The sequence below is a fragment of the Trachurus trachurus genome, assembly GCF_905171665.1.
Source record: "Trachurus trachurus genome assembly, chromosome: 18".
Lineage (NCBI taxonomy): Eukaryota > Metazoa > Chordata > Actinopteri > Carangiformes > Carangidae > Trachurus > Trachurus trachurus.
In genome coordinates, this window is record NC_139909.1 from 4,515,800 (window position 1) to 4,543,592 (window position 27,793).

Genomic DNA, 27,793 nt, shown 5'->3' on the forward strand with positions numbered 1-27,793 from the left:
TTATCTGTTCAGGACGCCGTGGTATCTCTCATCTCCTCCAGCGAGACCCGCGTGTTGCTCCTCCTCTTCCTCCTTCTGCCTCTTCTTTCCGGAAGTGTAGACTCGTTCAGCCGTGTTACTGCCCTCTATGAAATGGCCAGTTTCTCCAAAAGCAAAAGAGTTACAATTTAAGATTAATGATAATTATTATCCAGCTGCAGAAACACTGAAAAAGAGATTTGGTTTTGAGGTGGAGCCATGTGATTTCTGTCATATAGACAGTGAAACTATTGAACATCTTTTTTACTCTTGTCCAGTAGTCACACTATTTTGGAAAAATGTGTTTGATTGGTTAAAAAATGAAATAGAAAATGTCACACCCTTTAATAAAGAACACATCCTTCTTTTCAAAGATGATGCCCCCTCAGGAATGTCAAATTTGTTGAATATAGTATTACTTTTGGGCAAATACTATATACACTGTTGTAAATGGAAAAATAAATCCCCGTCAATAATCTGTTTTAAAAATGAACTAAACAAATATTTTAGTTCCTTATATTTACTGGCAGATGGAAATGAAAAAATTAATGGTATGATGGAAATTGCAATACGATGTAATTTGTTTATTTGTGAAGAGTCCCAATAAGTACAATGCCTTCAACTTGTGTTTTTTTTTCACACATTTAAAATAGCTGTTTACTTATTCAGTGCCAAGCCTTGTAGATTTAATTTTCTATTTTTATTGTAAGAAAAGTAATGTCTTTGGAAAAAAAAGAAAAGAATGCAACAGTTTTCCTGTTTGAGAATGTATGTACATTTTGAACACAATAAAGTTTGGGGGGGGGGGGGGGACTACAGGACTTTCTTCAGTCTTGTTGTTGTTCTTCTGTGGGGTTCAAGAGGTTTGAAATAATTGTAAGAATAATTCAGGCACACCACATCCTGGAAGACGCCGTGATATCGCTCGTCTCGATGCCTTTGCGGTGTCAGTGCGTGTCTTCAAGTCGTCAGAAACTTTAACCTATCCTACTCTGCTTCTTAGCCATGTGGTTGGAATAAACCGCCATCTGCTGGATTTAAAGCTGCTACTGCAGGGAAACACTAGAAGATGACGAGGTAGGAGTTGAATGAGAAAAGTTGAATCAAGTCTGAATGCGAAAGTATGGCAAGGCAAGGAATCTTTATTCATGTAGCGCATTTAATACCATGGCGAACTCAATGTGCTTTACATAAAGACAAAACCTTTAAAAAGAACAACATAAAAAATTGTAAACATTAAACATAGGGCAAAGAAGAGTATTTTTTTTTTTAAAGGCAGAAGAAAAGAAAATATATACAGTTTAAAGTTCTTAAAAAGAGCTCAGTCATAAGCACATGAAAAGAGAAAGGTTATTAACCTGGAAGTGTTTACAGTTGGGGCAGATTTCAGTTTCAGAAGAAAGGAAAATGTATTCAGTATGTGTGTTCTTTCATCTATTTTATAATTGATTTATAATATCGAATCTACACACTAGACACAGATGCTAATGCAACAAAAATCCTACTGAAAGGCACTGAAAAATAATAGGCATTATGATGTTTCAGACTTTTTTGTATAGATTTGCAACTTTAATTTGCTAAACAAGAAACCGTGGAAGATTCATAAGCAAAGTGACACTTACAATATAAAAACTGATCCTCAACCAGTTTTAATCATTAAAACCAAAACTTAAGAGAAAATCGTTTTCCAATTTAAAATGAATGAACCCTCACTTTGTTTAGTAACAAAACAAAAGATGTTTCCACAAAGTACAACAATACCAGAAAGAGATTTTACAGAATTTGTTACCCTTTGATAATAACTATAAACTAAATGATTTAAGGTGTCTTTTAAGACTACCTACTGCTATATATCTGCTATATATCTACTCCACACACACTACATGCAAATAATTTCTTCTGTATGGACTTTCATGTTCCTCTCATGACAACAACTAAACTTTCCCTCCTTTATAGGATTTCATGTGCATCGTCAAATTCTCCAGCTCCATAAATGTTTTCCCACAAACACTGCAACCAAATGGCTTCACTTTTGAATGGACTCTTGTGTGTAACAAAATATTTGACTTTTTGGGAAATCTTTTTCCACAAATAGCACAAACAAATGGCTTCTGTCCTGCATGGACTGTCATATGGTCATTAAGACTCCCTTTCAGACTAAATTTTTTACCACAGGTAGCACAGTCAAATGGTTTTTCTCCTGTATGGATCCTCATGTGGATTTTAAGATGCTCTCTTCGACTAAATTTTTTACCACAGGTAGCACAGCCAAATGGTTTTTCTCCTGTATGGATCCTCATGTGGAGTTTAAGACTACCTCTTTGACTAAATTTTTTACCACAGGTAGCACAGCCAAATGGTTTTTCTCCTGTATGGACTTTCATGTGGCGTTGAAGTTTCTCTCTTTGACTAAATTTTTTACCACATGTAACACAGTCAAATGGTTTTTCTCCTGTATGGATCCTCATGTGGAGTTTAAGACCCTCTCTTCGTCTAAATTTTTTACCACAGGTAGCACAGCCAAATGGTTTTTCTCCTGTATGGCTCCTCATGTGGAGTTTAAGATTCTCTCTTTGACTAAATTTTTTACCACAGGTAGCACAGTCATATGGTTTCTCTCCTGTATGGGTTCTCATGTGTCTCTTCAAACATGAGGGTTTTTTAAATGTTTTCCCACACTCTGAGCAGCTGAGAGACTTCTTACCAGTGTCACATTCCTCATCACCTACATGAACAGCTTCACTGTTCAAACCTGACTCAGGTGCTCTGGTTTCTCTCCAGTCATCATCACTGTCTTCAGCTTCAGAGAACGACTCTGAGACCTCATCATCTGTATCTGGTTGAAGATCTTCAGGTTGATCTGAGTTCCTGGCTGGTTCAGATCCTCCACAGTCGTCTCCATCAGCCTCAGTTTGTCTTTGATCAAGTTGTGATGACTGAGGTTTCTCCCGATCATTCCCCTTCTTCACATGAACAGAAGCAAGGGAGAACTCTGGAGTGGTCAATCCCCTTTCAGGGCTTTTAGTTAGGGCTGGTTCAGGTAGCTCTGAACCATTTTATAGCTACGCTGCTATAGGCTTAGACTGCTGGGGACACATCTGGTCACACAGAGCCCTCTCCTTTCCTCTCCTCTCCTCTCCTCTCCTCTCCTCTCCTCTCCTCTCCTCTCCTCAGTATATTTTTGAACTGTCATTTTCTGTTGCACTTTGTAGTTTGGCCTTGGTGTCTCGCACTCTCTCTCTGTGTTTCCGCAGATCCACCGGAGCTCCATCTCTCTGCACCAGCCGCCGCCTACATCGCCCCCCTCCCACCCCTTCCCCTGCCGTTAGACCGGCCTCCCCTCCCTTCCCATGGACCAGTCTGCCACCCAGTCCTCCCATCGAGCTGACCGGCTCTCCCTGCCCCCCCCCCTCCCCTCACTAGAGACTGCCCTCATCAACCCCTGCTAACATTTCCATATTCCGCACATTCTGTGACAAACTGTAAACTGTTTTCTTGTCTGTAACAACATCTATTGCACGTCTGTCCGTCCTGGGTGAGGGATCCCTCCTCTGTTGCTCACCCTGAGGTTTCTCCTGTTTTTCCCTGTTAAAAGGGTTTCCATGGAGTTTTTCCTCAGTCGATGTGAGGGTCTAAGGACAGAGGATGTTGTTACGATGCCATGTAAAGCCCTTTGAGACAAACTGTTTGTAAAAACGGGCTATACAAATAAAATTGCCTTGCCTTGCCTTGCCTTGCCTTTCTTCTTCAATATGTAGACTCTCTGAGTTCTCCTGATCCAGACTAGTGGTCAACTCAGGAGGATCATCTGCATTTATCATCAATAGGTGCTGATCACCTGCAGAAACAATGAAATACACCATGAACAACAGTGTCTTCAACCTGTCACTCATATAACTGGTGTCTGTATGAACCCCAATTATCTTCTCAGTGGACACCAACAGCATCTCCTGCAGCCATGTGCATCCATTCATCAATCAGTAATCCATAAAGTCAAACGGAATCCTCCTTTACATTTCTGATTTACAAGTGGGTATTGAGGTAAATGTCAGGTTTTTTTCTTTAAAACAATAAAATTGAAGAGCAGCATATTTCTGCTGGCATGTGAATTTTTCTTAGTGATATTTTGTATTGTTCTTCTTTCATGTATATTCTACTGATAAAACCAATATCACCAATAAACACAGTAGATGAGGAGGGTACTGACTGAGCTCAGGCAGTGTGACGGAGCGGCGGTGCGGTGCGGGTCTCTGACAGCAGCGGGGACTACCATGGATCTGCTCCATGACACTGTGAGACTGAGCACTGTGGGACCGGGGCTCACGACAGGTCCGCTAATCGCTAAAAACCGAAAACAGCAGTGACACGTGCTTTCACGCCGGAGTCTCCAAACCAGTTCATCTGAAAAAATCGGTTACAAACCACTTGTAGTTTCTAAAGCGGAAGGGGATTGAGACGAGGCGGGACGTATTCAGGTAGGCTACATGGAGGCAGAGTAACATCTTGGCAGAAGAAGAAATAAAGAGGAAGCCAGTTGCATCATGATGTGTCACACGAAAGCCACCAGTCTGTAGTTATTTAACATAAAAGCTCTTCTTTAATTATCAACATTTAACCATCATATATTCTAGTCAAGTGTTTTACATAAACTCTGATATCACTGGCAACAAAATGGATGTTGATAAACTCAGTGATGATTCTTTTATAGATTTGCAGCTTTAACTTAGTAAACAAGCAACAGTGGAAGATTTAAAAGTAAAGAGATAAACACATTTTAAAATGTCAACTTTTGTCTACGACCAATTTTAAACATACATGAAACTTCAGAGAAAAATGTGTTTAAACTTGTTATGATCCCGCAATAAATGAACCTTGAATTTATATAGTAACAAAACAAAAGATTTTTCCACCAAGTACAATTATACCAGAAAGAGACTTTTATTATACCAACTTAATTTCCATGTATGGGTTTGTGTGTGTGTCTGAAGATATTTCTATTGAACAAATCTTTTCCTACAGAGACTACATACAAATGATTTCTCTCCTTAATGGGATTTCATGTGTCTTCTGAGATTCCCTGTTGTCGAATATGTACTCCCACACACACTACAAACAAATGGTTTCTCTCTTGTGTGAGCTTTCATGTGGGTCTTAAAAGCTTCATGTCGGAAAAATATTTTTCCACAATCATTACAACTGAATACTTTCCCTCTTTTATGGGATTTCAAGTGCAACACAAAATTCTTCAGCTTCATAAAAGTTTTCCCACAAACACTGCAACCAAATGGCTTCACTTTTGAATGGACACTTGTGTGGTAGAAACAATATTTCTGCAGGGCAAATCTTTGTCCACAAATAGCACAACCAAATGGTTTCTCATCTGTATGGACTTTTACATGCCGTCCAAAACGATTTCCATGTCTAAATGTTTTACCACAGGTAGCACACTCAAATGGTTTCTCTCCTGTATGGATTCTCATGTGGACTTTAATGGCTGAACTTTGACTAAATTTTTTACCACAGGTAGCACAGTCATATGGTTTCTCTCCTGTATGGGTTCTCATGTGGACTCTAAAGGTCGAACTGTGGCTAAATGTTTTACCACAGGTAGCACAGTCAAATGGTTTCTCTCCTGTATGGGTTCTCATATGTTCTTCAAGATTGCTTTTACATGTAAATGTTTTACCACAGGTAGCACAGTCAAATGGTTTCTCCCCTATATGGTGTGTCATATGTCTTTTTAGACTCTTTTTATATCCAAATGTTTTACCACAGGTAGCACATTCATATGGTTTCTCTCCTGTATGGGTTATCATGTGTCCTTCAAGATTCCTTTTACGTATAAATGTTTTACCACATGTAACACAGTCATATGGTTTCTCTCCTGTATGGATTCTCATGTGTCTCTTCAAAACCCAGGTTGTGCTAAATGTTTTCCCACACTCTGAGCAGCAGTGAGACTTCTTACCAGTGTCACATTCTTCATCACTTACATGAACAGCTTCACTGTTCAAACCTGACTCAGATGCTCTGGTTTCTCTCCAGTCATCATCACTGTCCTCAGCTTCAGAGGACGACTCTGAGACCTCATCATCTGTACCTGGTTGAAGATCTTCAGGTTGATCTGAGTTCCTGGCTGGTTCAGATCCTCCACAGTCGTCTCCATCAGCCTCCATCTGTTCAGCTGAGCTGCTGGATGGAGGCTCTGCCTCAGTTTGTCTTTGATGAGGTTGTAGGGACTTAGGTTTCTCCTGATCATTCCCACTCTTCACACGAAGAGAAGTGAGGGAGAACGTTGGAGTGGTCAATAGTTCTTCCTTTTCTTCTTTAATATGTAGACTCTCTGGGTTCTCCTGGTCCAGACTAGTGGTCAACTCAGGAGGATCCTCTGCTTTAATCATCGACAGCTGCTGATCACCTGCAGAAACAATGAAACACACATCATGAACAACAGTGTCTTCATACTGTCACTCATGTAACTGGTGTCTGTATGAACCACAATTATCTTCTCAGTGGACACCAACAGCATCTCCTGCAGCCATGTGCATCCATTCATCAACACTGCAACCAAATGGCTTCACTATTGAATGGACACTTACTTATGTACAAGTAACAATAGGTCTGCGGGGCAAATATTTGTCCACAAATAGCACAACCAAATGTTTTTTTCATTTGTATGGAGTTTTATATGGTCTTGAAGATTCATTTTATGTCTAAATGTTTTAACACAGGTAGCACAGTCAAATGGTTTCTCTAATGTATGGATTCTTCAAACTCCCCTTTCCACTAAGTGTTTTCCCACACTCTGGGCAGCGGTGAGACTTCTTACCAGTGTTAAATTCTTCATCACTTCCATGAACAGCTTCACTGTTCAAACCTGACTCAGATGCTCTGGTTTCTCTCCAGTCATCATCACTGTCACCAACTTTAGAGAACGACTCTGAGACCTCATCATCTGGACCTGGTTGAAGATCTTCAGGTTGATCTGAGTTCCTGGCTGGTTCAGATCCTCCACAGTCGTCTCCATCAGCCTCCATCTGTTCAGCTGAGCTGCTGGATGGAGGCTCTGCCTCAGTTTGTCTTTGATGAGGTTGTAGGGACTGAGGTTCCTCCTCCTCATCCTCACTCTTCTCATGAAGAAAAGCGAGGGAGAACGTTGGAGTGGTCAATAGTTCTTCCTTTTCTTCTTTAATATGTAGACTCTCTGGGTTCTCCTGGTCCAGACTAGTGGTCAACTCAGGAGGATCCTCTACTTTAACCATCAACAGGTGCTCATCACCTGCAGAAACAATGAAACACATAATGAACAACAGTGTCTTCATACTGTCACTCATCTCATGTCTGTATGAACCACAATTATCTTCTCAGTGGACACCAACAGCATCTCCTGCAGCCATGTGCATCCATTCACCAATCAGTAATCCATAAAGTCAAACTGAACCCTCCAGTTACCACCAGGCGCGTACGCAGGAGTGGGCCTGGCCGGGCCAGTGCCGCCCAGACGAATCACTGGCCCGCCCATCCACGTTTCATAAGAAGAAACATTTTATTGATTAAATTAAATTAACTGCATACCGTTTTCAATGGGAGTTGTTCTGTGAAATATAAACAAACAAAGCCGATAGATGTAGCGGATCTCTGTTTAAAACGTTGGTGCAGCCAGCAAGGGAGAGAGGAGGTGAAAAGAGACAATGTTAGGCTACCTGTTGTATAATACTGGACTCAGCCATGTAGCACGGTCGCTAAAACACCGAGACCTGTGAGTAACGAGTCAAAAAGCTGCAGACACTGATCACTGCCTGAACAGTTTGAAAGTAGCCTCTAACTTCATGAACGCAGCTCAAACAGACCCGGTGCTTCAGCAGGGTGACCCTTTGATAAATAGCCTACAGCGGATCTGCGCTGGTTAACCGGCGCTTAATTTAAAAAAAAAGAAGAAAAAAAAGCGCTCCTCACGGTGGAGCGGAGTTTCCTCTACTGCAGCTGATCAGCTGACATGTGGTCAAGACGCAGCTACAGACCTTTCATAGTCAAAGGTGCATTTCGTTTTTATAGGACTTCACCCTCAAAGCTGTCTGTCCTCAGACTGTCCTGACCTGTCCCTGAACATCACACAGGGACAACATGGAGCTGCCTGTGTGATTGAGTTTTATTGTTTACATAGGTACGGTTAAATACAGTTTATCATCATAGTGGCAGGAAAGATAATTTCATCTGTATGTATCAAATATTGTGTTGGTCAAGAGCTAGTTACAAAAAAAAAAAGAAGAAAAAACTTGTGCAATAAAATGGTTAACAGTGATGTGCGCTAGATGAAATGCACTGTCCTGAGAAAAGATGGCCCATCCGATTTTGTACTGGCCCACCCAAAATTTAAATTCTGCCTACGCCACTGGTTACCACCATCAAAGTACCTCCATAGAAAATGACTCGTAGCAGTGTTGGAGAGACTCTATGTAGAACTTGTTGAGTGGCTCCAACATGTGCACTGTTACGCAACAGGCGGTTAATAAATCCTGCATCATAAATCTGCAAAACCCCAATCATGACATTTGCTATTCCTCCTTTCTCTATAAACCGAGACTTTGAGGTTCATGGATTTAAAACTGATTATAAAACAGAAAGGTGAAATCCGGCGATCTGATTGGTTGTTAATCGTTGTCATTGTTAAATGAGCATATACTAAAGCCTCATCACAGCGTAAGCTATCACTCCGCGTCAGGCACGTATGACTGGTGAATGGAAGTTGTTGTCATGTATCCATGACAACGGACTGTTGCATTCCGTAGCAAAAGACAGTTGATGTTTTTACGATGTTAAAAAAAATGGACTAAAGTAGTTGAATTGACATGTTTAAGGTGAACTTTCACCTCCAGAGGGTTAACAACGGTAGAGGGGACTGAGCAGTGACTTTCACCTGAAGAAAAGCGGAGTAAAAGACGAGATGCAGAGCTACTTGGAGCTAACGTCTGGAGAGGTGGGACTAGTTTTTTCACAGTGAGGCTATTTTATTGAATAATAGCCTATGTATTTCTGGTTGAATAAAACTACATGAAATCGATCGCTCTTTCATATTGTCATTATTGGTAACCGTTTTATCGGGACGACAGCCCCCTTAGAGTGGTATATGAGCATATACCACGGACTGGAGTGATATATTGCTTAAATCACCGACCTGTTTTGTTGAGAACGACTCGAGGCTGCAGGAGAACATCCAGCAGGTTCCTCTGCCGCTCGATCTCCTGTCTGAAGCCCGAAGCCTCCGCCTCGTAGCCGGCTACGACTCTGTCCACGGCCGCTAAGATTTCCTGGGAGGCGGCGGTGAGTCTCTCGGTAACGAATCCTCTCAGAAACTCCACCTCAGACATTTTATTTACTCAAACTCTCGGTTGTTCCCGCCGAGCGACTCTGTTGCTCCATCCATGGCTGCTGCTTCCCCCCAACCGCGACTCTCTGCTTCTTCCTTTGGGTTTTATGGCAGCTTGCTACACGTTACAGGGAGCATTACTGCCACCTACTGAGCGGGAGTCTAGTGGGCAGCTGTTACAGACCATAATCTTTCAAAGAACAAACAATCAAACAAGGAGAAAATAAATTAACAATAATAAAAACAATAATAAATAAATATAACAGTAATACTAATAACTTAAACCAGTGGTTCTCAACTGGTGGGTCGGGACCCAAAAGTGGGTCGTGGACCCGTTCTGGATGGGTCGCGGACAGCTGGTCAAAAAAGTAAATAATATTTAATGCAAATCTGATGTTGGACATGTCTTTTATTTTGAAAAATAACTTGTATTGAAAGGCAGGCATCACGTGAACACATGCAGTGGTAATGGTCCTCCTCAGTTTCTTATTATTTGCTCTGAATGCAAAGATATCAGTTTCTTATTAATGTGGCCTGAATGCAGTGAATCTTGTTTTGTTTTGTGGGTCTTTATTTTGTGCAATTTGATATTTATTCACTTTTGTGAATATGCTCTGAATGCAGAGATGCATTAGAAGTCAAATATATTGTTGATGCCTCAAAGGTGATAGAGTTTCTCATGTGTCTGAAATTTACTAAATTATATTTCAGTGTGTTACTCAACTTTTTGACATGCGCTTTAAAACTAAGTGTTTGATCTCGAGTTACCCCCAAGTATTTAAATTGCTCTACATGTTTTATTTTTTTATTTTATTTTTATAGATGCCGAGGCGTCCTAAACAGAATTCTGTTTAGGACGCCTCGGTATCTCTCATCTCCTCCAACGAGACCCGCGTATTGCTCCTCCTCTTCCTCCTTCCGCTTCTGCTTTGTTGTTTCCGGCAGCGTAGACTCGTTCAGCCGTGTTACTGCCCTCTACTAATCTTACAGGACTTTCTTCAGTCTTGTTGTTATTCTTCCGTGGGGTTCAAAAGGCTTTAAAGGAGTATTATCGCAAAATTCGGCCACTAGATGGAGCCAGGCGGAGCTTATCAGACAAGTGGGCAGCTGTCAGAGAGAGAGAGCAGCCTCGTTTAGTCCCCCCCCGCCCCTCCTCCTCCCTCGCCAGGCTGAATGAACGTGCAATCGCGGGAAAAAGAAAACTCGCTAGTGGAAGCGGCAGCTCTACGTCGCGCACAACCACAACAACGACAACAACAACAACTGAAACGTCCTCCTCCTTAATAACGCTGAGAGGACAGCTGAAGAAAATCACAGGGACGTGGAGACAAAGTGTTCTACCAGCGATTCAGTGACTGTGAGCACCCTAACACTGCTACATTACTTACTGTTGCATATTTGTCCGGTTCGGAGGTCTGATTTGCGAGTTCCGAGTGCATTTTAACGCAGCAAGCGCCGGGCCGGCTTGGATCATAACAAAGACAAATGCTGCATTTGCCCCACGGACACTATACTGTTGGCGATTTTTTTTGTAAATTTAGTTATGGCTCCCCCCAACCCATCTTTTACATATGTCAGCTTATTTTATGCTATTACTGCTGTATTTGCGATAATGCTCCTTTAAATAATTGTAAGAATAATTCAGGCACACTACATCTTAGAAGACTCCGTGATATCGCTCGTCTCGATGCTTTTCCGGTGTCAGTGCGTGTCTTCAAGTCGTCCGACTAGAAACTGAAACCTATCCTCCTCTTCTTCTTAGCCATGTGGTTGGAATAAACCGCCATCTGCTGGATTTAAAGCTGCTACTGCAGGTAAACACTAGAAGATGACGAGATAGGAGTTGACCAAGGCAGTAATGTGCTTTAGATCAAGAAAAAACCCTTTAAAAAGAACAGCATAAAAATATTGAAAACATTAAGCATAGAGTAAAGAAGAAGAAAAAAAGGCAGAAAAAAAGAAAATAGATAAAGTTTAAAGTTCTTAAAAAAGAGCTCAGCCATAAGCACATGAAAAGAGAAATGTTATTAACCTGGAAGTGTTTACAGTTGGGGCAGATTTCAGTTTCAGAAGAAAGGAAAATGTATTCAGTATGTGTGTTCTTTCATCTATTTTATAAGTGATTTATAATATAGAATCTACACACTAGACACAGATACTGATGCAACAAAAATCCTACTTAAAGGCACTGAAAAATAATAGGCATTATGATGTTTCAGACTTTTTTGTATAGATTTGCAACTTTAATTTGCTAAACAAGAAACCGTGGAGGATTCATAAGCAAAGTGACACTTACAATATAAAAACTGATCCTCAACCAGTTTTAATAATTAAAACCAAAACTTAAGAGAAAATCATTTTCCAATTTAAAATGAATGAACCCTCAATTTGTTTAGTAACAAAACAAAAGATGTTTCCACAAAGTACAACAATACCAGAAAGAGATTTTACAGAATTTGTTACCCTTTGACAATAACTATAAAAATTTAACACGATTCATTATTTTCAATTTGTAACTGCAACCTCACAAACTGCTGCAGCTTTCAGTAACATTCCTGAGTTTACATGTACTCAGCGCTTTTCATGTCACCCAAAGCGCTTGAAACCATTATTCATTTATACAACATTCTTGTGTGCACGTAAAGATCTTCTTGTTGACAAAATCTCATCAAATAGCTGCAACTAAATGATTTAAGGTGTCTTTTAAGACTACCTACTGCTATATATCTGCTATATATCTACTCCACACACACTACAAGCAAATAGTTTCTTCTGTATGGACTTTCATGTTCCTCTCATGACAACAACTGAACATTCCCTCCTTTATGGGATTTCATGTGCATCGTCAAATTCTCCAGCTCCATAAATGTTTTCCCACAAACACTGCAACCAAATGGCTTCACTTTTGAATGGACTCTTGTGTGTAACAAAAGATTTGACTTTTTGGGAAATCTTTTTCCACAAATAGCACAAACAAATGGCTTCTGTCCTGTATGGACTGCCATATGGTCATTAAGACTCCCTTTCAGACTGAATTTCTTACCACAGGTAGCACAGTCAAATGGTTTTTCTCCTGTATGGATCCTCATGTGGAGTGTAAGACTCTCTCTTCGACTAAATTTTTGACCACAGGTAGTACAGCCAAATAGTTTTTCTCCTGTATGGACTTTCATGTGGCGTTGAAGAGCCCCTCTTTGACTAAATTTTTTACCACATGTAGCACAGTCAAATGGTTTTTCTCCTGTATGGCTCCTCATGTGGTGTTTAAGATTCTTTCTTTGACTAAATTTTTGACCACAGGTAGCACAGTCAAATGGTTTTTCTCCTGTATGGATCCTCATGTGGAGTTTAAGACTCCCTTTCAGACTAAATTCTTTACCACAGGTAGCACAGTCAAATGGTTTTTCTCCTGTATGGATCCTCATGTGGAGTTTAAGATGACCTCTTTGACTAAATTCTTTACCACAGGTAGCACAGCCAAATGGTTTTTCTCCTGTATGGATTTTCATGTGTACCTTCAAATGCACTTTCCTGCCAAATTTTTTCCCACAAGAAGCACAGTCAAATGGTTTCTCTCCTTCATGGATTTTCATGTGTACCTTCAAATCTGAGGCTTTTTTACATGTTTTCCCACACTCTGAGCAGCGGCGAGACTTCTTACCAGTGTTACATTCTTCATCACTCACATGAACAGCTTCACTGTTCAAACCTGACTCAGATGCTCTGGTTTCTCTCCAGTCATCATCACTGTCTTCAGCTTCAGAGGACGACTCTGAGACCTCATCATCTGTATCTGGTTGACGATCTTCAGGTTGATCTGAGTTCCTGGCTGGTTCAGATCCTCCACAGTCATCTCCATCAGCCTCCATCTGTTCAGCTGAGCTGCTGGATGGAGGCTCTGCCTCAGTTTGTCTTTGACGAGGTTGTAGGGATTCCTCCTCCTCATCCTCACTCTTCACATGAAGAAAAGCGAGAGAGAACGTTGGAGTGGTCAATTGTTCTTCCTTTTCTTCTTTAATATGTAGACTCTCTGGGTTCTCCTGATCCAGACTAGTGGTCAACTCAGGAGGATCCTCTGTTTTTATCTTAAACAGGTGCTGATCACCTGCAGAAACAATGAAATGCATAATGAACAACAGTGTCTTCATACTGTCACTCATATAACTGGTGTCTGTATGAACCCCATTATCTTCCCAGAGGACAGTCTAGGAATGGGCGATATTTTACCGTTTGCGATATACCGTCCAAAAATTTCCCCACGGTAAGAATTTGTCATCTTGCGGTAATAACGATAAATTAAAAGTAAATAAAGTAAAAGTCCAATATCATAAACTTATCGGCCCAATAAGATATATTTTTGTCAGCATTGCTGTGTGGGTCGTTTTTTTTTTTTACCGAAGCGCTCTCACTCCTCCGTAAGACCTGAACGGCCTGCAGTGAATGCTGCGTTCAAGTGGCCTCGGTATAATCGGCAAAACGACTTTCTGACTGAAAAAATAAAAATAAAATCAGAATACTCCCGGAAGGTCACTTCGGAACGCGGTCAAAATTTGGGTAGTTGTCGACTTGACATCAACGTCTTATCCACAGTATTTTACCCATTACCCATGTTACACATAAACCATAGAAATTATGAACATAACAACGTCGGAAGAACGACTCGCAAACCAGGAACTGGGAACTTCTGTCAACCCGTGAACGCAGCACAACGTGCAAACGTTTGTAAACAGAGAGCATGACGGGCGCTAATGTGGGAACTCGGTAATAAAGATGTAAAGGTCAGTGTATTACTGCCATCTAGTGGTCAGTTTTCTGGTCAAGGGAGCGGGGTATAAAATGGAGGAGGCCACTGTCACCTGTAAGCTCTTCCTGTGGGTGTGTGCGCTCACCTGTGCGCATCACCACCATCATCCCTTTGTTCTCCCCTGGCTGGCTCAGTGTTTGTGCTGCTGGCTTTGTTTGGACCATGTCCGTGGCTCGTTGAGTGAGTTTTCTTTGTTGAATTATTTGTAATCTTTGTGTTGGTGCAGGTTCCCTTATAGTTTGGTTTTGTTCTGTTATTAGGAGACACACAACAGTATAGACGGCACCTTCCATCCTCTATTAGCCCCTTGGTTTGTGGAACAAGGTGTGTATCTGAATTTTGGGCTATTACTTTATTTTTGATGTCTTGTTTTATTTTTTGTTTTGGGGTGATGCCGTTCACATTATATTTTAATTCCTTAAAGCAGAAGTAAGTGATATATTTGTGTTAATATAAGTCTTAAATAGTTGTATCTTCCGACAGCAATCACTTCTATAGAGTGTTTGGACCGAAACACGGGTCTGTCAGTCGCTCTGCTCTGCTCTGAGCCGAAGAGAAAACATTTATCGTATCCTACAGTTTTTATCCAATGAGGAGAGAGAACGGCATGCAGGGCTGTGTGTGCAGCCAAGGGACGCCGTGAATGTGGTGACGTAGGGACGAGGACTGTTATGGTGCGTTCAAGGAAACTCGTATTTTTCCGACCGTGAAGTCGTACCAGTTCGATCTGGTGCGAGTTCACCGGTCGGAAGTTACGAGTGGCCGTTATAGTGACTTTCACCGGTAAAACAGGTCGGAAAAACACGAGTGGGTTGCCTGGAACGCTACAAAGTCGTAAGTTGTGACTTGAAGCTGTAATTTACGATTTCAAAAGCCTGCCTGGAACGCAGCATTAGCGAAAACGACCGGACCACTTACTTCTGCTTTAAGAAATAAATATTCCAAATCTTCCATGTCTAACCTGTTTTGTATTTTGCACAGATTACAAAACATGTAACAGATTTACAAAAAAAACACTTACTTCGGTAAGGGTGTTGGTCTTGGGGAGGGTGTTGGTCTTGCTCTGGCTGGGCCTGGTGCTGGGACTGGGGCACATCTGCCATGAAGTTAGCAAATAAAAGTATATCCACATTGTCAGAATCAATCAATCAAAATCAGCGGAAAACAAGAATGAACTCTGCAAAAAACGTATCTTACCATCTTGTTGGATCAGAAAGGTATACGCCATCTTCATGCTGGACAGCAATTCTTTATTTGACTGTGTTGGAGGCAGATGTGTATACACATCTGCCTCAAACTTGCCTGTGCCTTTATGTTTCCTGCTAAGAAACAATATTGGCATATAGCCCAAGGCCGAGAGTTTTCGGACCTGAAATTAAACAAATTAATTAGCACTTTTCCAATACATTATGTTACTACATTGCTCCCGATGTGGCAGTCCATCTACTATTTAAAGACCCAAGCTGGCAAAGAAAACATACACACACATAAAGTTTTCAACATTTTCAACAAATGTCAACCAAGTTATTAATGACATATAAAATATATACAGAGAAATATTCATTCATGAAGATTTCTTACATTTCAACTACCGGTGCTCAATTTTGTTGTAAAATAATTTATCAGACGTAGTGATTGGAATGAAGATGGTGTCCACTCGACATCAACTTTGAACAATAACTTCCTGTCTGCATAAAAATCTTGATTTCTTAAAGTAGTACTTGATTCATAGTTCCTGCTGTTACAGAAGTTTTTTTTAAAAGATTATCTCATGTGTAGTCTGGAATGTTGCCTACTTATGGACACACATGCATGCCCATAAGCATGCCTGCATAAAATGAAATTATCATTTTGTATTATGTATTATCACTTGATGGTCATGTGTGAAGCAATTTAAAGGTACGATATGTAAGAATGTGGCCAAAATTGTTGCTGCAGTCAAATTCAAAACACAGCAGCGCGTTGTCCCCCCCTCCCCTACCCACCAGACTCCAGGTTGCCAGACAGCGACGCGCTAACCTCCGCTCTGCTCACTCAGTCAGTCTCAAAGCAGAGTAAAAAGATAAATATTCATCAACAACCTCACTGTTTTATTGCTCTGACTCACAGTAACTACGAGCGGAGTTCACGTCACTCAGGTGATCTGCAAGTTATTGTTACATTCACCGCTCCGACGCTGTGTCTGCAGCTGACACACACACACACACACACACACACACACACACACACACAGACACGCACACAGACACACACACACTGTGACCCCGCATCTACCGGAGCCGTAGTGCGTGTTAATCACGCCGTAGATGAGCCAACATATGAGACGTCTTACCGCAGAATAAACGACGCGAGCCGCTCCGGTTCTCCTCCACTTTCTGACGTCGGATCATAAAACATGAGGACCGGAGACAGGCGACCTGACCGGGACAGACTCCTCTCATGAACCGCTGGCTCCACACGTTCACAATCACTTCATTTACCATCGGCTCCATTTCGCCACATTTCCTCCCTCTTTTCTAACTTTCACTTTGTAATTCTTCCCTTTAGCTTTAGCGTTAGCAGCAGCTCAAACTAACTAGGCTACATGCTCACAACAGCAAGCTGTAGCCTATTAAACGACAGAGCGACAAGCCGCTTCTACCGTGTGATATCAAGCAAATATGACCAATAACCGATAATAGAACACAATCTTTTTTTTCATGATCTCGTTTTATCTCCCAGCCGTATTTGCAGCTCAGTGGAAGCTAACTGGCAACCCGGAGGCTGAAACGCCACAGACGCTGTGACAGGGAGAGAGCGCTGGGTGGCGACACAAGCCAACCATAGAAATTCAAAACATAAACATGATTTGCGGTCCGCAAAAAAAAAATTTTAATGCGAATATCTTGGCTGTAGGATTGTTGTTGGTGAGTTCAGTATGTTATATGAACATTATTCCTGAGTCTCTGTTACATATTAGGACGATTTTACAGCCAGTTGCTTTAGATTTCTTACATACTGTACCTTTAATATGGATGTATGGTGTGGGTTGGTGTGGGTGGTGAGTGACACAATACACAGCATGGGTGCTATGCCTTCTGTCTGTCAACAGACACTGCACTCAATAAAAGTTTCCACAATTATCTTTAAATTCAAGCATGTGTATTCCAGATATTTGTTTGCAGACATACATTCAGAGACACAGGAAATATGGTGGGCTTACTTTTAAAAGGGGGAGAAATTGATTTTTCTGGACTGATGGAAAGAATACCCTTGACAGTCAGATGGTTGTGCATTTTATGTAAATACTTAATGTACTTTGGAGATTAATATTGATTGCCACAATGATTGCCACAATAAGTGTAGCATGAGTATTTACTCACCGCTATTTGGGCAGAGGCCACCACCCGTGACACATTTCTATTCTGGATGACCCTCGGGGCCCAGTCATCTGGAATATTTTTTTTCTTTTCCTTTTTGCCCGGCAGAGCTGCAAAACAGGACCCACAGGTTTTCCTGTTGGCCTGCTGAGGCACCTGGCAGCTTGGGCAGGGCTGGAATTTGGGTCTTGTCATTCTGAAATGGACACAATATAGAATACAGGGATCTAAACATACTTACAATATGAACAAGGAAGACATGGCTAGTCAGCATGTTAGCATATGTCAGAAAGAAGTAAGTTATGCTTAACAGAATTCTAAGATTATAAAAAGGTAGTACAGTAGTAGCTCTGGATGTTTGCTAGCTGGTCAAGTCATTTAGATGCAGAAAACACGCAAAACCTAAAGGTGCCATAAAGTGACCTGTTTGTTTTCCCACTGTCATAAACCATTTTAAAAATACAGGCATTCCTCACAAAACCTAACTTTTAGAATTAATGCCAAATGCATATTTAGGCGTATTTCATTTGGTGCAACAACCAAGTATATCATATTATATCCATGATTTAGTGACAAAACAAAATCAACAAACAAATGTATGTGTATTATTTGATCCCAACCTGTAGGCCTACACTTGGATTGGAGATAGGGATAAGGAACCTGCAGAGAAAAACAAATCAAATCTGAATAGATCACAGTAACTAGATATTATACTACAATACTATGCATAACCTCAGCTTTTGTTCATTCATGCAACACACAACACAACAAAACAAAGCTATTGCCTTGCCAAACATTTAACTACATGAAGTCTCTCTCACGAAGTGTGTGTGTGTGTGTGTGTGTGTGTGTGTGTGTGTGTCCGTGCGTGCGTGTGTGTGTGTCCGTGCGTGCGTGTGTGTGTGTGTGCGCGCGCACGCGGGTGGAGAGAAAGAGAGAGCTTCGAGTGGCATAAACCAGACTCTTCGTATTATGTCAGTCATATTCAGTGTGGTCCGAAATGGGCAAATACAAGAACATGTTTTTTCTGCCAACAACTTGATCGATTTGGAGGTGTTAATGCTTATTATTTCTCTTGGTAGTAGACTGTGCTGTACTTATCAGTGAATCGCGCGGGGAACTGAATCTGGTGCGTCCATATCAGTGCGTCGCAACGCACACAGTGACGTCACGCGTCGCACAGGCCAAAAATACGTTCACGGTGAAAAAGACAGTCTTTATATGCTTGGCTTGCTCAAAAACAGAAAGGAATCAGCATAAATAACAGTCCTAGTGAAGGAAACGGTGATTTGCATTAATCACAGAATTCAACATTAACCTACTTGGCCAAAATAGCCCCCAAAACATGTCTGCAGTAGGATATCTAATTTATGATTTAATTTATGTTTTATTTATGACACCCAACTGTTTTGAGTTGCAGATACAAAACCCAACTACACAAAAAAAAAAAATAAAAAAAAAATACAGACTCCTATCCCACTTCCTCAGATTCCGACGATAAGGGATTCGCATTCAAGTCTATGAGTGGCCCTTTGCGTTCTGGAGCAACGTCGAGGGAGAAACGGTCCCGCCCCCCTTCGTCAAAATCCGACGATGAGGGATTCGCATTCAAGTCTATGAGTGGCCCTTTGCGTTCTGGAGCAACGTCGAGGGAGAAACGGTCCCGCCCCCCTTCGTCAAAATCCGACGATGAGGGATTCGCATTCAAGTCTATGAGTGGCCCTGTTCGTCGAGAAACGACCTCGAGGGTACCCCCTCCACGTCAGTATATTGACGTAAGGGGCCTTGACCAAGCGTCAACCGTTTGACGCAAAGGGGTGAGACTGTGTTGACCCGTAAGGAACTCTCCGCCTCCTTTCTTGGGGAACCAAGGGCCGCTACAAAAGAAGACAGTTCGCTGGATATTTGTAATAAATGTTCCAAACAACTTCCAGGAGGAGGGAAACATAGTGCGAGCTTTAATACTTCAAACCTGATCAGTCCTGAAACAAAACCGTCACTTCGACAGAGTTTTTAAAGCTACGAGGAAAGACGCTAACAGCATAAAGCCACCGGACAAAAACACACACACTGTCTCGTTCTCTCTCTCTCTCTCATACACACACACACAGACACACTCGGTCTGTCTCTGTCTTCCTTGAGAGAAAAACACACAAAAAACAACAGAACCTCATTTGCTTTAGTGACTTTAGTCACCTCAACACAAAGACCTTCTTTTTGTAACTTTATGTAGTCAAATTTTTGATAGCCACAAAAAAGTTGGAAGATAATAATCACCAACCAGTTTTGTTGAGAACGACTCGAGGCTGCAGGAGAACATCCAGCAGGTTCCTCTGCCGCTCGATCTCCTGTCTGAAGCCCGAAGCCTCCGCCTCGTAGCCGGCTACGACTCTGTCCACGGCCGCTAAGATTTCCTGGGAGGCGGCGGTGAGTCTCTCGCTAACGAATCCTCTCAGAAACTCCACCTCAGACATTTTACTGTCGTTGACCCCGCCTAATGACTCTATTGTTTCCCCAAACGCAACTCTCTTCCAGTTTGGATATGAATAAATAGGCTATCATCCGAGTAGAAACTGCGACAACTTCAACAAACGCTTCGTCAGCCACAGACTCAGGTTAGTGTGATAACAACTTATCTGTTCAGGACGCCGTGGTATCTCTCATCTCCTCCAGCGAGACCCGCGTATTGCTCCTCCTCTTCCTCCTTTTCCGGTGTCAGTGCGTGTCTTCAAGCCGTCCGACTAGAAACTGAAACTTATCCTCCTCTTCTTCTTAGCCATGTGGTTGGAATAAACCGCCATCTGCTGGATTTAAAACTGCTACTGCAGGGAAACACTAGAAGATGACGAGCTAGGAGTTTAATGAAAAAAGTTGAATCAAGTCTGAATGCGAAAGTATGGCAAGGCATCTTTATTCATGTAGCGCATTTAATACCATGGCGAACTCAATGTGCTTTAAAGACAAAACCTTTAAAAAGAACAGCATAAAAATTGTAAACATTAAACATAGGGCAAAGAAGAAGAAAAAATGGCAGAAGAAAAGAAAATAGATACAGTTTAAAGTTCTTAAAAAGAGCTCAGCCATAAGCACATGAAAAGAGAAATGTTATTAACCTGTAAGTGTTTACAGTTGGGGCTGATTTCAGTTTCAGAAGAAAGGAAAATGTATTCAGTATGTGTGTTCTTTCGTCTATTTTATTATTGATTTAAAATCTAGAATCTACGCACTAGACACAGATGCTAATGCAACAAAAATCCTACTTAAAGGCACTGAAAAATAATAGGCATTATGATGTTTCAGACTTTTTTGTATAGATTTGCAACTTTAATTTGCTAAACAAGAAACCGTGGAAGATTCATAAGCAAAGTGACACTTACAATATAAAAACTGATCCTCAACCAGTTTTAATCATTAAAACCAAAACTTAAGAGAAAATCGTATTCCAATGTAAAATTAATGAACCCTCAATTTGTTTAGTAACAAAACAAAAGATGTTTCCACAAAGTACAACAATACCAGAAAGAGATTTTACAGAATTTGTTACCCTTTGACAATAACTATAAAAATTTAACACGATTCATTATTTTCAACTTGTAACTGCAACCTCACAAACTGCTGCAGCTTTCAGTAACATTCCTGAGTTTACATGTACTCAGCGCTTTTCATGTCACCCAAAGCGCTTGAAACCATTATTCATTTATACAACATTCTTGTGTGCACGTAAAGATCTTCTTGTTGACAAAATCTCATCAAAAAACTGCAACTAAATGATTTAAGGTGTCTTTTAAGACTACCTACTGCTATATATCTGCTATATATCTACTCCACACACACTACAAGCAAATAGTTTCTTCTGTATGGACTTTCATGTTCCTCTCATGACAACAACTGAACATTCCCTCCTTTATGGGATTTCATGTGCATCGTCAAATTCTCCAGCTCCATAAATGTTTTCCCACAAACACTGCAACCAAATGGCTTCACTTTTGAATGGACTCTTGTGTGTAACAAAAGATTTGACTTTTTGGGAAATATTTTTCCACAAATAGCACAAACAAATGGCTTCTGTCCTGTATGGACTGCCATATGGTCATTAAGACTCCCTTTCAGACTAAATTTCTTACCACAGGTAGCACAGCCAAATGGTTTTTCTCCTGTATGGATCCTCATGTGGAGTTTAAGACTCTCTCTTCGACTAAATTTTTGACCACAGGTAGCACAGCCAAATAGTTTTTCTCCTGTATGGACTCTCATGTGGCGTTGAAGAGCCCCTCTTTGACTAAATTTTTTACCACATGTAGCACAGTCAAATGGTTTTTCTCCTGTATGGCTCCTCATGTGGCGTTGAAGATTCTTTCTTTGACTAAATTTTTTACCACAGGTAGCACAGCCAAATGGTTTTTCTCCTGTATGGATCCTCATGTGGCGTTGAAGATGCCCTCTTTGACTAAATTTTTTACCACAGGTAGCACAGCCAATTGTTTTTTCTCCTGTATGGATTCTCATGTGGCGTTGAAGATCCCCTCTTTGACTAATTTTTTTACCACATGTAGCACAGTCAAATGGTTTTTCTCCTGTATGGACTTTCATATGGCGTTGAAGTTCCCTTCTTTGACTAAATTTTTTACCACATGTAGCACAGTCAAATGGTTTTTCTCCTGTATGGATTCTCATGTGGCGTTGAAGATCCCCTCTTTGACTAAATTTTTTACCACATGTAGCACAGTCAAATGGTTTCTCTCTTGTATGGATTCTCATGTGTCTCTTCAAAACCCAGGTTGTGCTAAATGTTTTCCCACACTCTGAACAGCAGTTAGACTTCTTACCAGTATTATATTCTTCATCACTTACATGAACAGCTTCACTGTTCAAACCTGACTCAGATGCTCTGGTTTCTCTCCAGTCATCATCACTGTCTTCAGCTTCAGAGAATGACTCTGAGACCTCATCGTCTGTATCTGGCTGAAGATCTTCAGGTTGATCCAAGTTCCTGGCTGGTTCAGATCCTCCACAGTCGTCTCCATCAGCCTCCATCTGTTCAGCTGAGCTGCTTGATGGAGGCTCTGCCTCAGTTTGTCTTTGACGAGGTTGTAGGGATTCCTCCTCCTCATCCTCATTATTCACATGAAGAAAAGCGAGGGAGAACGTTGGAGTGGTCAATAGTTCTCCCTTTTCTTCTTTAATATGTAGACTCTCTGGGTTCTCCTGATCCAGACTCGTGGTCAACTCAGGAGGATCCTCTGTTTTTATCATCAACAGGTGCTGATCACCTGCAGAAACAATGAAACATACATCATGAACAACAGTGTCTTCATACTGTCACTCATATAACTGGTGTCTGTATGAACCCCATTATCTTCCCAGAGGACAGTCTAGGAATGGGCGATATTTTACCGTTTGCGATATACCGTCCAAAAATTTCCCCACGGTAAGAATTTGTCATCTTGCGGTAATAACGATAAATTAAAAGTAAATAAAGTAAAAGTCCGATATCATAAACTTATCGGCCCGATAAGATATATTTTTGTCAGCATTGCTGTGTGGGTCGTTTTTTTTTTAACGAAGCGCTCTCACTCCTACGTGAGACCTGAACGGCCTGCAGTGAATGCTGCGTTCAAGTAATAATCAAAAAATAATCGGAAAAACGACTTTCTGACTGAAAAAATAAAAATAAAATCAAAATACTCCCGGAAGATCACTTCGGAACTCGGTCAAAATTTGGGTAGTTGCCGACTTGACTTGATATCAACGTCTTATCCACAGTATTTTACCCATTACCCATGTTACACATAAACCATAGAAATATGAACATGAAAACGTCGGAAGAACGACTCGCAAACCAGGAACTGGGAACTTCCGTCAACCCGTGAACGCAGCACAACGTGCAAACGTTTGTGAACAGAGAGCATGACGGGCGCTAATGTGGGAACTCGGTAATAAAGAAGACAGTTCGCTGGATATTTGTAATAAATGTTCCAAGCAACTCCCAGGAGGAGGGAAACATAGTGCGAGCTTTAGGCTAATACTTCAAACCTGATCAGTCCTGAAACATAACCGTCACTTCGACAGAGTTTTTAAAGCTATGAGGAAAGACGCTAGTAGCATAAAGCTAACTGTCAGAAGCCACCGCCGGGACATAAACACCAGTGTTGGGTAGTAACGCGTTATTAGTAATGCCATTACTTTTTTCAGTAACTAATAACGTAACACGTTGTTTTTTTAAATCAGTAACTCCGTTTCTGTTACCAGACTAGAGTTGTCACGATACCAAAATGAGTAACCACGGTACTATACCAGACAAAGTATCACGGTTCCGGGTAATATCACGATACTGCAACCTTTTTTTATTATTATTATTTTTATGAAATGCAATGTATTTGTACAAGTTATAAATACTTATTAATTACTTATGTTGTTTGGTGCATGATAAACATAATACTGGTGAAGTAGGAATTAGACTGAAACAAATATTTTTAAATAAGCAATAAAAAACAAATAAATGAAGTTAGAATTTATATGGTTGAAAATAAATAACCATTCAGTCTCTTGCACATTCATTTATGTTTAACATATAAATAATCAACTTAGGATAAAAACAGATCCACTGTCTTTTAAAAAAATCTATTTGACAATAATGCTTCTTCTCCAACATAATAAATCATAGAGGACAGAATACAATGAACAGGAACTGATTCCCTGTGAAAACTATATTTTTTATGCATTTTCTAGGTGCTTTATACTTGGACATCCTTTAACTCTTTATTCCTCAGCCTGTACATGGAGCATATAGCCTGATATTAGCCAATGAGAAAATAAACAGAGCTAAATTAATTAAGTGCCACTGACGACGACGCCGCAGCAGACCCGCCACTCGCGCCCGGTGCTTCTGCCGTGGTGAGTGTGTTGTCTCGTGTTTGTGACTGTAATGTAACATGCACGCGTCTGGGCGAGACAGAACTTTAGCTCGTTGTTTGTTTTGAAGCGAATTTCTATGGAAGCGGAGCTGTCTCCGCTGTCTTCATGGAGTCCGTTCTTGCCGGCATGAACACGGACAGTCAATCAGAGAACAGACGGGCGGACCCAGCGTGCGGAAACAGCCAATCATTCAGCAGCTGTGTAGTTAGGTTGCAGTGGGTGCATATGGGTTTTATATTACATCCATAGGTTTAGGGTTATGTAGGGGGAACTGGGGCATTGTTCATTAGGCTGACTGCAGAGGGGAAGAAACTGTTCTTGTTGCGTGAGGTCCTGGTCCGGATGGACCGGAGCCTTTTGCCAGAGGGGAGGGACTGGAAGAGTGTGTGTCCAGGGTGAGAGGGGTCAGCAGCTATTCTGGCTCTGGTCTCCGGGTCCTGTAGATGTACAGCTCCTGAAGAGATGGGAGGCTGCAGCCGATCACCCTCTGGGCAGAGTGAATGACACGCTGCAGTTTGGCCTTGTCTCTGGCCGTAGCTGCAGCACACCAGACTGACATGGAGGATGTGAGGATGGATTCAATGGTGGAAGTGTAAAAGTTCACCAGCATCTTCAAAGGGAGGTGAAACTTCTTCAGCTGCCGCAGGAAGTACAGCCTCTGCTGAGGCTTCTTGGTGAGGGAGCTAATGTTCTGCTCCCATTGGAGCTCCTGGGAGATGGTGGTGCCCAGGAAGCGGAAGGACTCAACCAGGGTCACTGTAGAGTCACAGAGGATGACAGAAGTCCACTATCATCTCAACTGTCTTCAGAGCGTTGAGCTCCAGGTTGTACATGCTGCACCATGACACCAGGCGGTCCATCTCGCTGCTGTAGGCCGACTCGTCCCCATCAGAGATGAGGCCGATGAGGGTGGTGTCGTCAGCACTATCGTCTGGTGTCCAGATGTGCAGCTGTTGGTGTACAGGGAGAACAGCAGAGGAGAAAGGACGCAGCCTTGGGGGGGATCCAGTGCTGATGGTCCGGGTGTCAGAGACATGCTTCCCCAGCCTCATGAACTGCCGTCTGTCTGTCAGGAAGTCCGTAAACCACCTGTACATGGAGTCAGGCCCATTAAGCTGGGAGAGCTTGTCACAGAGCAGAGCTGGGATGATCGTATTGAAGGCAGAGCTGAAGTCCACAAACTGTATCCTGGCGTAGGATCCTGGGGAGTCCAGGTGCTAGTGGAGGGCCATGTTTACAGCATCATCTACAGACCTGTTGGCTCTGTAGGTGAACTGTAATGTCCTTAAGGTGGGTCAAGATGAGGCACTCAAAAGTCTTCATGACCACAGAAGTCAGAGCAACGGGTCTGTAGTCATTGCCTGTGATCCTTGTCTTTTTGGGAACTGGAACAATGGTTGAGGCCTTGAAGCAAGCTGGCACATGACAGGTCTCTCAGTGAGGTGTTAAAAATGTGTGTGAACACCGGAGACAGCTGATTGCCGCAGTGCTTCAGGGTGGAGGGGGAGACTTATACCCCTTTCCCACTGGCCAAAAAACCCGTTTAAACCCGCTAACAATCGGGTGCACCGACTCGTGTCAAACGACTCGGCAAGTGACGCGGGTTAAAATCGCCTTCAATCGGCTCGGCTCTGATCGGCTTGCAGTGGGAACGCCAGACCCGGGTCAACCCGCTAATTTACGTGATGACGTTGAGGGTTAGGCTACGTGACGCCACGTCATAGCACCAGTTGTGTCTCACGTACCAAAACAAAGCTCTGCTCGCATTTGAGACTGGGATTTGATCAAAAGATCAAAGAACACTGACCAAAAAAGATTGAAAAAAAAAGAAGCGACAGTCTGTTTAACTGACGTGTTGTGCCGCGGACGTCTGTCATAAGGGCGGCCGCGGCGGCAGACTCGCTGTCCTCCGCGGCGGGTGGCTGTGGCATGACACAGTGTTTCTCGCACTGCAGATGAAAGCGGGGCGACTGGTTTATGCGGGGGTCAGACAGACAGACCCGGCTCATTTTGGTCAATGAGAAAGGAGCCAAATGCCGATTGTTAGCGGGTTGACCCGTGTTGAAAAAACTTGCGTCGACCCGCTAATTTTAGTGAGAAAGCGGTTATAGTCTGGGCCTGCAGCTTTGCAGGGGTTCAGCCGTTTAAACAGTCTCTTAACCTCTCCTTCTTTGATTTGATTTCTATGATGGAGAGAGGTGTGAGAGGTGTGGGGGAGGGTGGCTCTGGGGTGTGGGGCTGTGTAGGTGATCCAGGTGTGGAGGAGCTGTTGCTGATCGATGGCTGGTGGTCGGAGGTGTGGGGGATATCAGGTCTGTCCCATTGTCTTTCTAAGCGGCAGTAGAACTCGTTCAGGCTGTTGGCCAGGCGTAGGTCGTTGACAGAGGGACACTTGAAATACTGTACTGGCAGTATGCTCCACATTATTTGTGACAGAAGGAGCAAGCTCTTTAGTTGATTTTAATTGTGTAAAAAAATATTTGTTTGTTCTTGTTATTGCATGAAGTAATTGAAGTAAGTAATTACATGAAGTAAAACACTCTAAAAACGTAGGCTATTTCATGTGTATATTCAAATTTTTATCACATTTTCATTCACATATTCCTGAGGTAAGTCTATTATTATTACAGTAGGGTGTTGATAAAGGGAAAAAAATCCTTGAAGTGATTTAGGCACCCTGAGTGGTCAACAAACAGCATAATACTGAACAAGCACTATACACAGTTTTCAAGTCTACACTCTACCGGTCCACCTATTCAACACATGAAAACCACCACTAAGCTACCTGTTTGCAATGGTTATCATGCCAAACTGTTCACTAGAGATGTCTACCAAGGGGACACCAAGTGTCATGTAAACGTCTCCTTCTCTCCTCTCTCTCACTCTCTCATACACACACAGACACACACAAACTCGGTCTGTCTCGGTCTTCCTTGAGAAAAAAAAACACAAAAAAAACAACAGAACCTCATTTGCGTTAGTGACTTTAGTCACCTCAACACAAAGACCTTCTTTTTGTAACTTTATGTAGTTTGATAGCCACAAAAAAGAAGATTTAAATGGAGAACAACATGTCCTCTTTCTCTATAAACCGAGACTCTGAGGTTGATGGATGTAAAACTGAATCACCGACCTGTTTTGTTGAGAACGACTCGAGGCTGCAGGAGAACATCCAGCAGGTTCCTCTGCCGCTCGATCTCCTGTCTGAAGCCCGAAGCCTCCGCCTCGTAGCCGGCTACGACTCTGTCCACGGCCGCTAAGATTTCCTGGGAGGCGGCGGTGAGTCTCTCGGTAACGAATCCTCTCAGAAACTCCACCTCAGACATTTTA

At 42.0% G+C, this 27,793-nt stretch overlaps 1 protein-coding gene across 1 annotated transcript; it reads right to left on the reverse strand.

Annotated features, from left to right (window-relative positions):
- Positions 1-27,679, reverse strand: LOC311001472 (uncharacterized protein; the record flags this gene model as incomplete). Its single annotated transcript, XM_083992560.1, has 7 exons — positions 27,597-27,679; positions 18,169-18,208; positions 17,552-17,744; positions 15,387-15,558; positions 15,211-15,285; positions 12,765-13,490; positions 1-143 (listed from the first exon to the last, which is right to left on the reverse strand). Exons 3-7 carry the CDS (start codon positions 17,741-17,743, stop codon positions 1-3), a joined length of 1,308 nt encoding a protein of 435 aa, XP_083848686.1. The 5' UTR covers position 17,744; positions 18,169-18,208; positions 27,597-27,679.
- Between the last annotated feature and the right edge of the window lie 114 nt (positions 27,680-27,793).